At 42.4% G+C, this 15,200-nt stretch overlaps 1 protein-coding gene across 1 annotated transcript; it reads left to right on the top strand.

Moving 5' to 3' along the window:
• Window positions 1–1,195: 1,195 nt before the first annotated feature.
• Window positions 1,196–10,376, top strand: foxr1 (forkhead box R1; the record flags this gene model as incomplete). Its single annotated transcript, XM_079160440.1, has 10 exons — window positions 1,196–1,316; window positions 1,500–1,583; window positions 2,455–2,618; window positions 4,194–4,256; window positions 5,353–5,480; window positions 5,585–5,827; window positions 7,929–8,141; window positions 8,974–9,197; window positions 9,754–10,067; window positions 10,188–10,376. 10 exons carry the CDS (start codon window positions 1,196–1,198, stop codon window positions 10,374–10,376), a joined length of 1,743 nt encoding a protein of 580 aa, XP_079016566.1.
• Between the last annotated feature and the right edge of the window lie 4,824 nt (window positions 10,377–15,200).

The following is a 15,200-nucleotide window of genomic DNA, read 5'->3' on the forward strand; positions in this document are numbered from 1 at the left end:
CACGCCGACCAATTGGACCAATTACATGCGTTGTAATTCACTTCAAGCGATGCGGCTCAGCCAATCAAATATCTGTATTCCGAAAAGTTGTATTCACCAAAGAGAAAGACGGGGAAAGAGGACAAAGAGGAGGAGAATTACGTGAGTCAGAAGTTATTTCACACATGTTCTCCCAAAAGAAAGAAGTGGTCAGCGAGCAGAATCTTTACTCTTATATGTTAATTCTTCACATGGGCAGTTTAAAACCAGTATGTCTCCTATGTTCAGAGACCGTGACGGTTAATAAAAGAGGGAATATGAAACACGCTTGTGTAGAAGTCCAGCGTGTGCAAATCAAACAGCAGCACATGTATATTACTTTAGCAAGCGCTTTCGCATCACAATATCTCTGCTTGCGCGTGCTAAATTAGAGCCTGTGAGCTAAAAACCATGCTTTGAGCGCGAGGGCTCCTCCTTTAGTGAGGGACTGCTATTCTGCTCGCGAATCTTTCACCTGATCCTCGCCAGTATCTTTTTTAAAGTTTTTGACAGTAGGTGGGCGGTTACAATCTTCGTCTTTGGATTGGCCAGATATCACTCTGACACAGTCGCTAGGGGGCGGTATAGAGGTGGCTTTACTCCACTACATCTCAGAGGTAAATAATGTACTTTTTACTGTACTACATCTCAGAGGTAAATATCGTACTTTTTACTATACTACATCGCAGAGGTAAATATTCTACTTTTTACTGTACTATATCTCAGAGGTAAATATTGTACTTTTTACTGTACTACATCTCAGAGGTACATATTATACTTTTTACTGTACTACATCTCAGAGGTAAATATTGTACTTTTTACAGTACTACATCTCAGAGATAAATGTTGTACTTTGTACTGTACTATAAGTCAGAGGTAAATGTTGTACTCTTGTGTGACAGGTTTTGTGAACTTTTCAGACAGTAGAGGCTGATGAAATACAAAGCTTGTAAATAGAGTTTTTCAATAAAAGAGGAAACATTGTTCACAGCAGGTGGATTTATTTAATCAATCGGGTGCAAGTTTGCTCCAGTTGATTCAAATTCAGAGTTATTATCACATTAAGTGTTTGAAACAGTCAGATTTATTTGATTCAAATACAGCTGCAGGATGAAACTCTTTAGGTGTGATTGAGTTCAATCAGGCTGCTTTTCAGTGAACCGGAGAGCATCCAACGATGACCTTCCATCTGAAAACCAAAGGCCTTCTCTCCCACCTGCACGGCACTGTGGGCCTGACAGACTGGGACATGGACAAGGAGCTGAAACTGGCCACTACCACCGACCAGTTCTACCACGGTGACTGGTTTGTTCTGGCTTCACTGGAGGTCAAAGGATGATTGTTATTCACTCCCATTAAATGTTGTGGATGTAGTTGATGTTAAAGTTAAAACACAGATTATCGTTAAAGATGTCTGGAAGGCAAATCAGCTGATTTAAAAGTGAACAATGTTGTGTGTTTTAATCTATCACTGATGACAGATGACGAACAATACTTGGTCCAGAGGCCTTCTGACAGAGCCTCAAGAGGAAAAGAGGAAACCACTTTTTACGATGAAACTTCAGGTGAGCTGATCCAGGATTTACCTTGTTTCCATGCTGCAGGAATGATGTGTTTATGTAGTCCAACAGGAAGTTATCGTCACTGGTTCCCTCCAATAACAGCCAATAGGATTGTACCAGTGGATTTTATGAGTATTACAGAAATAATCTCTGACAAACAAACGTTTATGGTTCTTACACGTTTTGTTCATCAAGATAATCTTAACTAATGAACTCCACTTTTATGATGTTTGAAGTGTAGCATTAAAAGCTAACAGTCTATAAAGCAACTCCACCGCGGTCACATGACTTCACGTTGGTCTATAAAGGAACTCCACCACAGTCACATGACTTCACTTTAGTCTATGAAGGAACTCCACCACAGTCACATGACTTCACGTTGGTCTATAAAGGAACTCCACCGCGGTCACATGACTTCACGTTAGTCTATAAAGGAACTCCACCGCGGTCACATGACTTCACGTTAGTCTATAAAGGAACTCCACCGCGGTCACATGACTTCATGTTCGTCTGTAAAGGAACTCCACCATCAAATGTTTTTTTTGTTGTTTGACAATTTTACACAAACGTCTAACAAGATAAAATGCTGAAGTGATGATATTTTGGACAGACATGGATGTAAACTGCAACTGTACTGGTTGGTGGAGACATACAACCATGACGTCGTAGTTCTAGTTGGGTCGACCTAATTTTTCATTTTGACGAATCAAGGTTAACTTTTTTTTAGCTTTTTCCTGAGCTTTTAACCCAAATGTCACAGCACTTTTCCCGTCTTATATTGCCTGAAACTTTAAAAATGTTGCCAAACAAATTACACGGTTGCACCTGTTGCAGCACCTTGAATGTCTGCTTTGTATACACTCCCGTCCTTCAGACACCTTTGTGAAGCCAAGCCTGTGGCTGTTGGTGGATCCCAACATCGTCTGCCCGATCCCGTCCAGAAAAAACACACCAGATCAACAGGAAGTCTGCAAACCTGAAATCCAGACGGCTCAGCTGAACCCTGCAGAGACCCAGAGACCCTCCCCTGACTACATGGTACAGTCTTTTCTGCAGACATTAGCATCACTTTGCCCCACTGACTACATGGTACAGTCTTCTCTGCAAACATCAGAATCACTCTGCTCCACTGACAACATGGTACAGTTTTCTGACGACATGGTGCAGTCTTTTCTGCAGACATCACCATCACTCTGCTCTACTGACGACATGGTACAGTCTTCTCTGCAGACATCAGAATCACTCTGCTCCACTGACGACATGGTCTAGTCTTCTCTGCCGACATCAGGCCCACGTTCACAGTGGTGCAACCTGTCTTGAAGGTCCCCTTAATGTTAGACCTCTAGTAGAGTTATAGAGCTGTTTTATATATAAAAAAAATGTTTTTATGGAAATTTGAATTGCGTTGTTTTAGCATTTAGTTGCATTGTTGACCAAGAAAGTTCCGCTTTTCTACCGCTCTACTTAGGGACTTTAAAAACGCTTTCTATGCCGTTTTTTAAAAGCAGTATTTATTACTGTTCTGTTTTTATAAAGCCAGTAAGCTAAAATGTTCTGAAACCAATCGCTCAAGAGTTAAGCCAGACCAAAGCAATGGAAGTGTCTGCAAGTGTTAAGATGTGATCTGTGATGTTCAGAGAATTAAAGAGTATTTTGCCTGATAATATAATCCCCTTGCTTGCCTTCATTGTCTTTTTAAATCATCGTAGTGTAGATATAGCTATTGGGCTCTGTCACTGCAAGAGGTGGACACTTTCGGCTTTCCGTAGTTTTTCTATGGATGGGTCTCCATTTGGTTTCTGTGGAAGACTATTCCACTGATCTATGTGCTCAGAAGATGCCTCGATCTTCTGAGCACACCAAACCCTTCTCCTCTAGTTTATCCCGGATGACTTTATAAATGTCTTGTTTATTTAGACATATTCTGCATGTGGAGCAGAAGTCCAGAGTTAATTCCTCTCCCACTCGTGTTAACCTGCCGTTTACTTGTGTTTTGGTTCTCTTCCTGAAACTGGGTCGGTCACTGCAATCAAACCGCACTCGGGGTTCACTTCGACACCTTTGGTCCGAGACCTCCTCTCGCGATCTCATACGGGTGGTTTTGTGTACGATTACTGCGTTTACAGCTGCCACGGGAACCGCACCGTCAACAGACGATGTGAATCTGAAAAAGATCTTGTGCTTTTGCATTTAGAACTGGTATGAATAAGTTCTTGTCTCAATGTGATTGGGTCTTAATATGCAAATCAGGCAGGTGAAGGTGTGTCTTTGATTAAGAAAGCAACGATGCTTTTTGGGCTCATTGGTTGAGGTGAAGTAGGTCACCTGCCTGACATCCAATCACAAAGCAAACCTGGTCTGATATCATTCCCATAGTAATGCATTATGTCATTTCTTCTTCAGATGTAAGCTCCTAATACAGAGCACATATAATAATACCGGGTCTAATACTAGTTCAAAAAGTTTAGCTGGATTTAATCTCCATTTTCAAAATGTAAAGTAACAACATGCTTTTACAAAATCCAGGATTATACTACTAATATTAACCCAGGATGCATTGCACTGACAGTTTGTGTTTTGTGTGTTGTGAATGTCTTTGACTGTGGGATCAAGAATGAAGATGTCTGTCGTCGACCAGCAAAGAACAGACGAAAGGGAAGAACCCCGAATTTCCGGGTGAGAACTCTGATCCAGTTCCTTCGGTGTGGTGTCGGGAACTCTATCATCACCTGTTTTTTAAAGGCCATAAAAACCTATTTTCTAAATTATATCACGAAGTTATCTTCCTGTTTTTATCTGTTCTCTTCTTCCTGGTTTGATGTTTCCAACTCTGTCAATGAAATCTGATGAAGCAGTTCATCTTTTTGAGAGTTAAACTTAAAACTAAACTTTAACTTTAAAGTTACTGTGAGGACCTTTTGAACTGGTCCTGAACCAGTCTCAGTTTAGTCCTGATCCTCTATCAGACCTCCATCAGTAAAGAGACCATCAGAGAGAAGATGGTCTATTTCTATAGAGTTATTCTTAAAGCTCGTCATCGGAGACACCAGGTCGGATTCTGGTGAAACAAGATGAAATCATGCAGGTTCACCAGAAACTCCTTCAGCTCAGACTCCAGCAGAGACCGGTCCACCGTGGACAGACCCAGATCCTCCAGCAGAGACCGGTCCACCGTGGACAGACCCAGATCCAGGAGCTCCGGATGGAGGAGGAGAGCTCAGCAGCACCACCTCCTCCTCCTCCTCCTCCTCCTCCTCCTCCTCCTCCTCCTCCTCCTCCTCCTCCTCCTCCTCCTCCTCCTCCTCCTCCTCCTCCTCCTCCTCCAGGAGCAGAGCTTCTCCTCTCTGGGAGCCAACACCGACACCACTCTGCTGGAGACTGGAGACCCAGGACGTATTGCTGGAGGGAAGGGAGGCACGGAAGAACCAGAACCAGGGCTGAGAGGGGCAGACTGTCAGACCCTGCTGCAGTACAATGAGAGGTTTTCTGAAGGGACTCTGGTGAAACACTACCACCTTAGTCCACAGGGGGCGCCAACATCAACACAACATTGACAGTTCTTTGTAGTAACTTTGATTGTTGTTTATTTAATCCATGTTATAAATAAGATCTAAATGATATTTAAAGATCCTTAAATATCCTTTAGAAGTGAATATTTATTTCTGTTCATTTAAGCTAAAGTGTGCAGTTTGCGTGCTTTCTCCCGGGTGCTCTATGAAATGTTTAAAACGAGCAACAATTGGGTTTTTAATTCATTTCTGTCTGCTTCCAGGACAGTAAGACCCTGAAGCCGGGATGCTGGCCTCGTCCACCTGTGAACTACTGCATCCTCATCGCCTTAGCGCTCAAGAGCAGCCATACTGGGAGCCTCAAAGTCCAGCAGATTTACAACTTCACCAGGTCAGAGTGTTGACAGTCTGGTCAAACACACAGTCAACAGGTTTCTGTGAAGATTAAACCTCCAATCTCTCGGTAATAATCGGGAATATATCCAAATCCCCCAGAGAGCACTTCCCCTTCTTCCAGACGGCTCCAGATGGCTGGAAGAACACCATCCGACACAACCTGTGCTTCAATAGCAGCTTCCGCAAGACCTGCAACCAGCTGTGCAGAGACGGCAAGAGGAAGTCGTGTTTCTGGCACCTGACGCTGGACGGCCACCGCCGGCTGAAGGACGAGATCGGCACGCTGACGGGGGAATCCTTCAAGCAGCTGGAGAGGAGCATGTCCCGCCCAGGTGAACACGAGTACATTTATTCTGAAACGAACCAGACGAACCACAACAACCTGTACCGTCAGCTCTTATTGACACATTACGTTTATGCTATCAGCCTGATTTGAGGGAGTTAATTTAGTAATTCTTTATGAGTTCAAGTAAACAAAAGACTACAGATGCATTGATTCCTGCTGCGGTTTGTGAATATGGAACATTTTCACCAGCAACACGCTTAAAATAAGTAAAAGTCAGTAACTTTTAATCTGAAGGTTTTAGTTACAGTGCTCTGAATTCAGCGAGTTGCTTCATGTGACGGACGGAAGATATTTCTTACTAAATACTGTTTTCTTCTTCTTGTTTCAGATGAAATTCAGAGTTTATTCGCACTGTGATTGCAGGTGTAAAAAGGCATCAAAGAGTTCAAATCAATGCGTAATAAAACTTGATATTCCCAAAGTTTGTTCTCCGTTATTGATGAATATTATTTATCCATTTATAATTTGTTTAAAACCAACATTATCATAAAAATAAACACTTAAAACATGTCAAGAACTACGTCCTAAGTTGAGGAGGTCAACCTTTTTATCTGCCATTGTCCGTTCCTACCACAGCTACTGGCATCAAAACAGGAAGGAAGTAGTTAAGCCCGCCTCTTAACTGATTTGATTGGCTGCTTGATTGATTTGACATTATCTGAAAAGTTGAGGATATTTCATCTAAACGCGTCTAAAGCGCACATCGTACCAAAGAACAATGGATTCTAATGATTCTGATGTCTCTGTGGTGGACTAACTACAGAACTATGGCCTCATTTTAGAGCAGTGCTTGAACTGTTTTAACTATCATTAAGACTTCCTGATGATTCTTGGTTGAGGATATCCTGATTGTTGGGGACGTCCTCACATTAAAGGCGTCATGTGACTCCAAACACCATGATGCAGCAGTTTAGTTTTCTTTCTTTTTTTCTCCAGCTTCTCTGCGTCTCGTGGACAAAACATATCCATATCTTCTCAGGTCTGTAGGTAAATCTCTGCTTCATTTGCCAACAGTCAAATGGTTTGTGGATAAAGTTGTTTTTAGTGTGTCTGCTAGTCAAATAGCCAAATGACTGCTCTGATACGTGGAACTCAAAGTGGTGAGATGTTCAGCTGCAGCACCGGCTCATTCTCACTGAGCACGAAGAGACGAGCACCGGGATCGGTAACAGCACAACGACGCAGAGTTTACTGTCTTTTAAGCTCTTCCTGAATCATGTGAAAAATGAGCACAAATAGTCACAAATCTGCTTCAGTATTTAATCAGCCTGAGGTGTTAAACAGATGTTTTATGCTCTTTTTACAACAGATTTGTGACGATGACGATGAAGAGCTGCTTCTCCGGACCCTTCCTTCTCCTCCTCCTCCTCCTCTGCGGTGCTGTGTGTGGACTGGGATCAGTGGTGGTTAAAGAATACTTTTACACCCACGATCACTACAACTGGCACGGCGCTCAAAACTTCTGCAGGAGGTGGGCTTTCCTTTTCATTAGAATTTGTTGACGGGATCATAAAATGTAATTAAATGTGAGCAGACGTATGAAGCAGCACTGAGCCTGCACATTAACAGGAGGGTTAAAGTGCTAATAAAATAAATAAGTTCATATATAACAGTTTAAGATGTGGATCAGAGAAATGAGCTCAAATGACATTCAAGAAACAAATCTGATGGCAGATGAACTCTTCAACATTCTCTTTTAATTTAACTTTTAATTGAGCGCCATCATCAGGTCAAAGTTTAAACTTGTCCAATACTTTGTATCTACTGTTTGTATGATTTAGTTTTTATCATATAAATTAATGTTTGTTACATTCGAGGCAAACGAGTTCTCGCAGTGCAGATTGAGGCCGTCGCTGTGCAGTAAAGCGCTCTGTAGCTCCCAGTGTTTAATACGCTGTATACATGACGCTGTTGAGGTGACTGAGGTGACTTTCCTGCACCTCTCTTTGTCCGTCCTGGTAGAATACAATACATGTAATTCAAAGAAACTCACTGCCAGCGGGGGGAAGACTATCTGCACTCAATCACTTGTACTCTGACGGATCACTTTGCATATAAAGCTGTTTGAATTATTATTATTATTTTTTATCCGAATAGCTTGACTCAGTACTCTGACTTGGCCACCTTCTTTAAGACGTCCGATGCAGACCAAATAAACCTGGACAGATATCCCGCTTGGGTTGGTTTGTACAGAGTCAACAATTGGAAGTGGAAGTGGACTAATGGAAACATCAAAGACCAAAATGGCTGGGCAGAACACGAGCCACACCGCAGAGACGACTGTGCTGCCATCATTTACAAGAGCAGATGGTAACGAGAGACCGTTCTTATACATCGTATATTATATTTTACATTCATCAATCTTCTCAAGCAGCCGCCTAACTCAATTCTTTAACGTTAAAACATTTGTATCTGCTGTTTTTGATGTGTGGCGGTGGAGGACGTACAGAAATGAATGCATGCAATGAATGAGAGAGCTCAGAGCAACTTAAAGGGATAGTTTGGATGTTTTACAGTTCTCCATAGTCAGTGTAGTGCAGTAGTTACAGCAGAGGCTTTGTAGAGAGCGTTTCTCAACCACCACCTAATTATCAGCGACACACCAGGATAGAGGTTAGATAGACGTGGAGATTCTTGACCTGTAGTACTATTTATGGATCTGAATAGTTTAGTTGTGATGGAGTGTTGGAGGTATCGGCCGCAGAGACGTCGGCCTTTTCTCCCATATAATACGACGACAGTCTGATTATCTCGAGTAACCGGGTCATGATTTCTGGAAAGAGACATTTCTGTTGAGCTTTTTTAAATGTAGTTGTAGACGTACAGTCCCATTGTGGAGAGAAGGAAGACATCTTTTACGGCCAATATCTCCAACACACCAAAACAATCTGCTCTTCTAAATGGCACTACAGGTAAGAGGAAGGTATCTCAGAATTTAGAGTGAACTGCCCGTTTGTTTTACATTTTTATATTCTTCTCAATATTCTGATTTGTAGTACGAGTTAAATAATCAAAAACAATTGAACGGTCCTAAAATGACAAATGCAGTCAACTGTTAACACTATGAAATATTTAACTTTTAATTGTATTTCTGCATCAAGTTCTTCCTCTTTGTAATTGTGTTTAATATTTCTCTTGAAAGGTTTTATGGCGCCGATTGTGAAGAATATTTCTTCTTCATTTGTCGAAAGTCCGGGGGCGGCGGTGATAGATTCAAGTTCATGCCGCAGTCGAAGACGTGGTCTGAAGCCCAGCAGCACTGCGAGAGTCTGTCCATGGATCTGGCATCTCTCTCAGGCGGCAACGACGTGAACTCAGTTCACAACGAGCAGGACTTTCCCGTCTGGACTGGACTGCACCGAGAAGGTGAACACAATTCCAACCTGTCGTGCTTTTCTGAACAACTCTGATGCATTCAGTCCAGAGAGTCGTTCAGCGGTGAGGTCTTTTCTAAGAATGGCACAGAATCTGTGAGGATAAAGATATCTACACCAACCACCTGTAAACCAACAAATTCTGCAAAGAAGGAGAATCGGAGGCAGAGCTGGGCGGGTCTTTACGTAATGTAAACATATACGTTTAATATCGGCCTCGTATCGCACACAAATACCACGTGCTCCACGTAGGAACACCATTGTTTAGTTTTAGGCTTCAAAACTATTAAGTTAAAGGACTCTGGTTGCTCTGGACTCGGTTACGACGGCCTTTGGACTTGGTCTTCACTCGGACTGGACCTGGTCTTGGTCTTGGTCTAGATTACAGCCCTGATTAAACGAGTCACTTTATGACCTCAAGCCAGTCGCTTAAACGTCCCTCATAGCATAAAACCTTGATTCAACCTATATTCAACTTATTCTGTAGAAGGGAGTAAAAAGCTTTCTACCGTTGATCCAAACAGTAAACACTTTCTGTTTTTCTGCAGGGGGAACATGGAAGTGGAGCTCAGGGCTGTCGGAGTACAGAAATTGGTCATTAGACGAGCCAAGTGACCGGGGCGACTGCGTCTCCATCTCCTCCCGGGACAAAACGATGTCCACCCGGAACTGCTCCGACCGGTTTCCCGTCGTCTGCTTCAGGAACAACCTGGTCCTGGTGAAGGAGAACAAGACGTGGGAGGAGGCGCTGGAGCACTGCCGAGCCCTCGGTTCATCCGGCCAGCACGAGCTGGTCAGCGTGCAGCCCGGGACAGAACACGAGTACGTGACGACCAAGGTGAAGGAGGCCGACACTGAGGAGGTGGGTTCACATTCAGTACAGGTGCTCTGTGTTCTTTTTATAGACGTCTGTTTCATAATGATGGAGGATTTTGGGTGAAAAATGCTTCTTGGAGGTTCATGAGTGGTTTCCTGTCCTCAGGTGTGGGCGGGCCTCCGTTTCCTGGCCGGTGATTGGCTGTGGGTGAACGGGGCGACCCTGTTGTTCCCCGACCTGCCGCTCTGCCCCCCGGTACGTCAGCACTGCGGAGCTTTGTCCAAGAACGACACGGACGGCTTGTTGCTCGCCGACTGCTCTGAGAAAAGGAACTTCCTGTGTTACAGCACATAAAGAGCATCAGGTTCCACAGATGTGCAGGGTTTGAATATGTTAATGGAATAACTTTAATCATGTTTAATCAAACTTTAATCACACACTCTGAAATGTTTTCTGCAGACTTTGACATAGACGTAGTCGTGTATCAGCTCAGTAAAAGATAGTCATTAAAAATAATGTGTGTATCATTTTGTGTATCATTAAAGGAGCAACATAGCACATTTGATACGTATTTATGTAAAGATATAGAGAGTAATGTGTACCTGAGCAGAGAATGAAGTCTCTCTCCCTCGACTGAAACTGTGATCACAGCTTCTCCCTGATTTGTTGACATAGCCGGCCAGCGTGCGTGTTTTTAGTGCATGTTAGCGCGCACACACACACCTACATACACACACCTACCTACACATACACCTACACTTCTACACCTACCTACACACACACAAACATCTACATACACACACCTACACACACACACACTTAGACCTCTACATCTACTTACACACACACACACACACACACAAACACCTACACACAGCATGTCCGGTACAACAGACTGGTGGGATTACTGTTCCTCTATCTTGGGAGTGAAATGCTTTAGACAATTGAGAAAATTCTATTTTTGGAAACGGGATAAAAAAGTGAATGAGAACCAGAATCTCAGGAAGGTTTTAAGAGCGAGGTGAACGATGTCACAGTTGGTGAGATTTGGACTTTTCTGTTCCTCGACGGCTGATCCCTCCCTGTGTTTTAATGACGCTGTTGAGTCATGAATGTTTCACAGATGTGTCGTGTGTGCTCGTTATGAGCGAGATGGAAACACAAAGAAACCCTGAATGTGTGTGTGTGTGTGTGTGTGTGTGTGTGTGTGTGTGTGTGTGTGTGTGTGTGTGTGTGTGTGTGTGTGTGTGTGTGTGTGTGTGTGTGTGTGTGTGTGTGTGTGTGTGTGTGTGTGCTATAGACAGATACAGTAAGTCTAGAACCACATGCATCATTTTTACATCAAACTGAAAATTAATGATTTTATTTCAGTGCAGTCAGTAATTTAGAAACAAAGTAGCAAAAGCAAAAACTCAACATTTCCAAACTAAATCATATATTATATATATATATATAAAATATATATTATATAATTCCTTTCCAAAAGGACCCATATGTGTAGTAAATATTATAATACCCGTTGGTATTATTTGTGATTTTTCGTGCGTTTTCCTACAAAAGTCCAGCAACACGTTTAATAGGTTACATGAATACAGTCTTTACAAAATAAACTTCTGTTTTCACAGGAAGCTCAGTTATGTTAACGTAACAAAAGTACGTAGTTAGGTTTTGGAAAAGATGGTGTTTTGTGTTGAAATAACTACAGAAGTGACAGTTCATAAATCCAGAAGTTTTATTACAAATAAATCAACATGAACTTTGTCCACAGAGAAATAAAACATGTGCGTCACAGGGAGGTTAAACGGATAAGAAGTTAAGCTGAAAATGGACTAAGGAGCTGAAGGAGCTGACTCATTGTGGCCTTTTGGTAAAGCTGAAGTAAGAGTTTAGTTTGTTGATGAAGGCAGATACAGACACCAGTCTACAGCTGTGTGGTCTAACGGAGCAGGTCCTCCTCACACTGGATCCTCAGAGGAAACCCAAACCACCAGTCAGAGATGCTGACCTCCTGAACTCACCAGGTCTTCTTCTTTATAGAATATTAAAATGTGTTCCCAAGACGAGGATTCTGCAGCTCTTTGAGGCTCCTCACGTCAGCGTGCTAACATGCATCTTAGTTTGTCACAAAATGCAATCTATTGGTTTCGTGCACAGGGAAACGAATTCTCAGGTTTTCTTTGTGTCATCTGGACTCTATGAATATCTGCACAATGTTTCAATCCATCCAACAGCTCTTAACTTACAGAACGACAGAAAGGGCGGTGACTTCCATCAAAGTCAATACAAACCATGTCAACTCAAAGAACGGCAGGTTAGATAAATGACATCATGTCGCAACAAAGATTGAGAGTTCTTATTTCCCACATGGCATCCGTGCATCAATCAATTGTTGCAGTGAAGCAAAGACTCTTGAGGCCATGTTTCTCTTTGGCTTTCATGGGATTAGCTCTTGAGTGCTCCTTCCTGACGTCACTCACCTTGAATCCATTCCCTCATGTGTCCGGTTGGGATCTGCAGTTCCTGCCTTCCTGCTTTGTGACGCCGTCTTTATGGGACAGCTGACAACGTTTACCTCCGTGAGAGAAGAGACGGACGGGCCGTCCAGGACCTGAAGGGAGAAGCTGCAACCTTTCAGGCCGAAAACGTGGAAGGAAGTTCTCAAACTGTGAAGTAAACTTATTAAATAGTGACTTGCTTTGTCAACCCGACTGTGCTTTAAACATTCGATCACACAATTACAATGCAACATGAAGACAAAGTCAATGACGAGAGCTGAGGAGACGCATCGGCTCAAAAAATCTACAATAGCTCATCTGTAAGGCTGCGTTCACACCAAACCTTTGGCGCGATGACATACAAAGTCAATGCAAAAGCGTAGAGATTCTCCTCTCGTCGTCACTGATGTCCTGACGCTGTTGAATTCAAGAAATGGTGGGAAAAATGCAGTCTGTTTCCCCAGAGCGCTACAATACTTAATGTTTGTACAGAACCCTCTATGTATAAATGTATGTGTATAAACCATAGACTATAAGGGACAAACAATTACCACGCTGCTGTATTTACACCTAGATGACTTTATTTTTAGTGTTGATGGAGCTGCTACAATATTAGCTTAGCCTAGCACTGATCAATCCAAGCTCCATTCAGCTTCCATAAGTATTTTAAGAGTTATTTGCTTGTCGTTTTGTGGAAAGAACAAACAAAACATGAATTCAGACTTTTTACAAATCTGTATCATTATGTAGTTGTTTCGCCATCTTTTTCATCCGTTTATTGCACTTGATCTGTTTATTTTGGGTTCACGCTGCTTCTTAGCTACAGTGAATATCTGGTGCTTTAACATGTTAAAAGCAGCAGCAGTGTTTCCTTTCGGCTATGATTCATAAAACGTCCTATAGTCTATTCTGAATGAAGAAGCAATAGCATGCTGTGAATATAACCTGTAGCTGAAACATATTGATTATGAACTGATTTAAGGAGAGCAACTCCTCCAGCTGAGCATCGGAGCGCTGCAGCCTGGAGTGTGTATGTTGACTCTTTACTCTAAACTTTGGAAAAAGTGTGGGAGTCCGTCAGCCTCGTGCCGAGCCGCGTGTTGCTGTGGCGACCGTTTTGTGGAGTGTTTGTGAGTGTTTGAAGCTCCCGAAGGATGGGGGGGGGGGGGGGGTTGGCTGGAGATGCCTGTGTGACCTAATGCACATCTGTGTGTGCTGGACTGACAGACGGAGAGAGTTTCTACTTTTCCACTTCTGCCTTTGTGTTCAGAGGTAGAGAGTGTCTGAACACACAATAAAGTAAAGCAACACATAAACAAACAAACAGCTGATCAGCTGGCGCCTCCAGCAGCTGCTCCTGTTCTGAGCTCATATCTTATTCATGAGCTGCTGAACAGTAACCGGATCCTCGTTAAAGCCTCGTGCTGCTGCTGCTCCATCACTTCCTCTGGACTCTCACACTCACTACGAGGCATTTATTTCATCTCCTGCAGCCATCAAGAGAAAACGTTACTTCACAGTGACTTTAGTTTCTTACATGTGTCACTATTTAAAACACAAGGAGAAGAAATGCAGAAATACATATTCAGCCAGTCGATTTCTAATCAACACTAAACATATTTGTATATAGTTATTATATTATTATTATTATTATTATTATCATTATTATAATAGCTCACCTAATCCTAAAGTAATGGTCATATAATTCATTTAGATTACATTTGTTTGTCTTTTGCAGTTGATGGTTGGCGCCACATTCTGCAGGATTTATATATTTTCTATCAATTTTTTTAAGAATCATCGTGTCCGTCCCCTGAAACATCCAGATGAAGCTGTTTGAACGTTACGTTCAGTTATTCATCTGTACTGATGACTTTACTGTTGGTTTGTTTCTCTGCTACTTTGAACTCAACACAAAACTAAAAAATAACAAATCAATTAAGTCAACTTGACTTTTGACATTGAGCTTGTTAAAGAGGTTTGTTGAAAAGTGAGATGATGATTATTAGGCTGTAAAAGACGTCACAGTCAGGACAGTGTTGGTGCTCTCAGGGAATGAAGCTGAATGAAGCTGAATGAAGCTGCACTAACTGTCAATGTCTATTGTTTAAAGCTCACTACAGTTTATTATTTCTTATCAGAGTCAGAATACTTTATTGATCTTTATTGGGAGAAACTTGTATGTTATAAGAACAAATATAAATGAAGGCCTATGTAAAATAAAATGTATTTGTTTACATAACGCTACGATATATAGAGTATAGCTAGACCAGTATAAATAGTATTAATGATTAGTATGACAAGCAGGAGTCTCTAAATGTGTTGATACAAAGCGACTCGCTCTCCTCACATCATGAATATGTACAATACACATGCATATCAGATCGTCACTGATCCACTGGTATGATATCATCTTACTAACCCACCCTGGGTGAGTCACATGACTTGGGTGAGAGAGAAAGAGAGAGAGGGGGAGACAGAGAGAGAGAGCGAGAGAGAGAGCGAGCGAGAGAGGGAGAGAGAGACAGAGAGAGAGCGAGAGAGAGAGCGAGAGACAGAGAGAGAGAGAGAGGGTGAGAGAGAGGGAGAGAGAGGGAGGGAGGGAGGGAGGGGGGTCAGAGCGCCTCAATGAAAACCACATGGAGGGAGGAGAGAGCTGCAACCAAACAGAGAGAGAGAGAGA

Source organism: Pholis gunnellus (genome assembly GCF_910591455.1).
Source record: "Pholis gunnellus genome assembly, chromosome: 1".
NCBI classification, from domain to species: domain Eukaryota; kingdom Metazoa; phylum Chordata; class Actinopteri; order Perciformes; family Pholidae; genus Pholis; species Pholis gunnellus.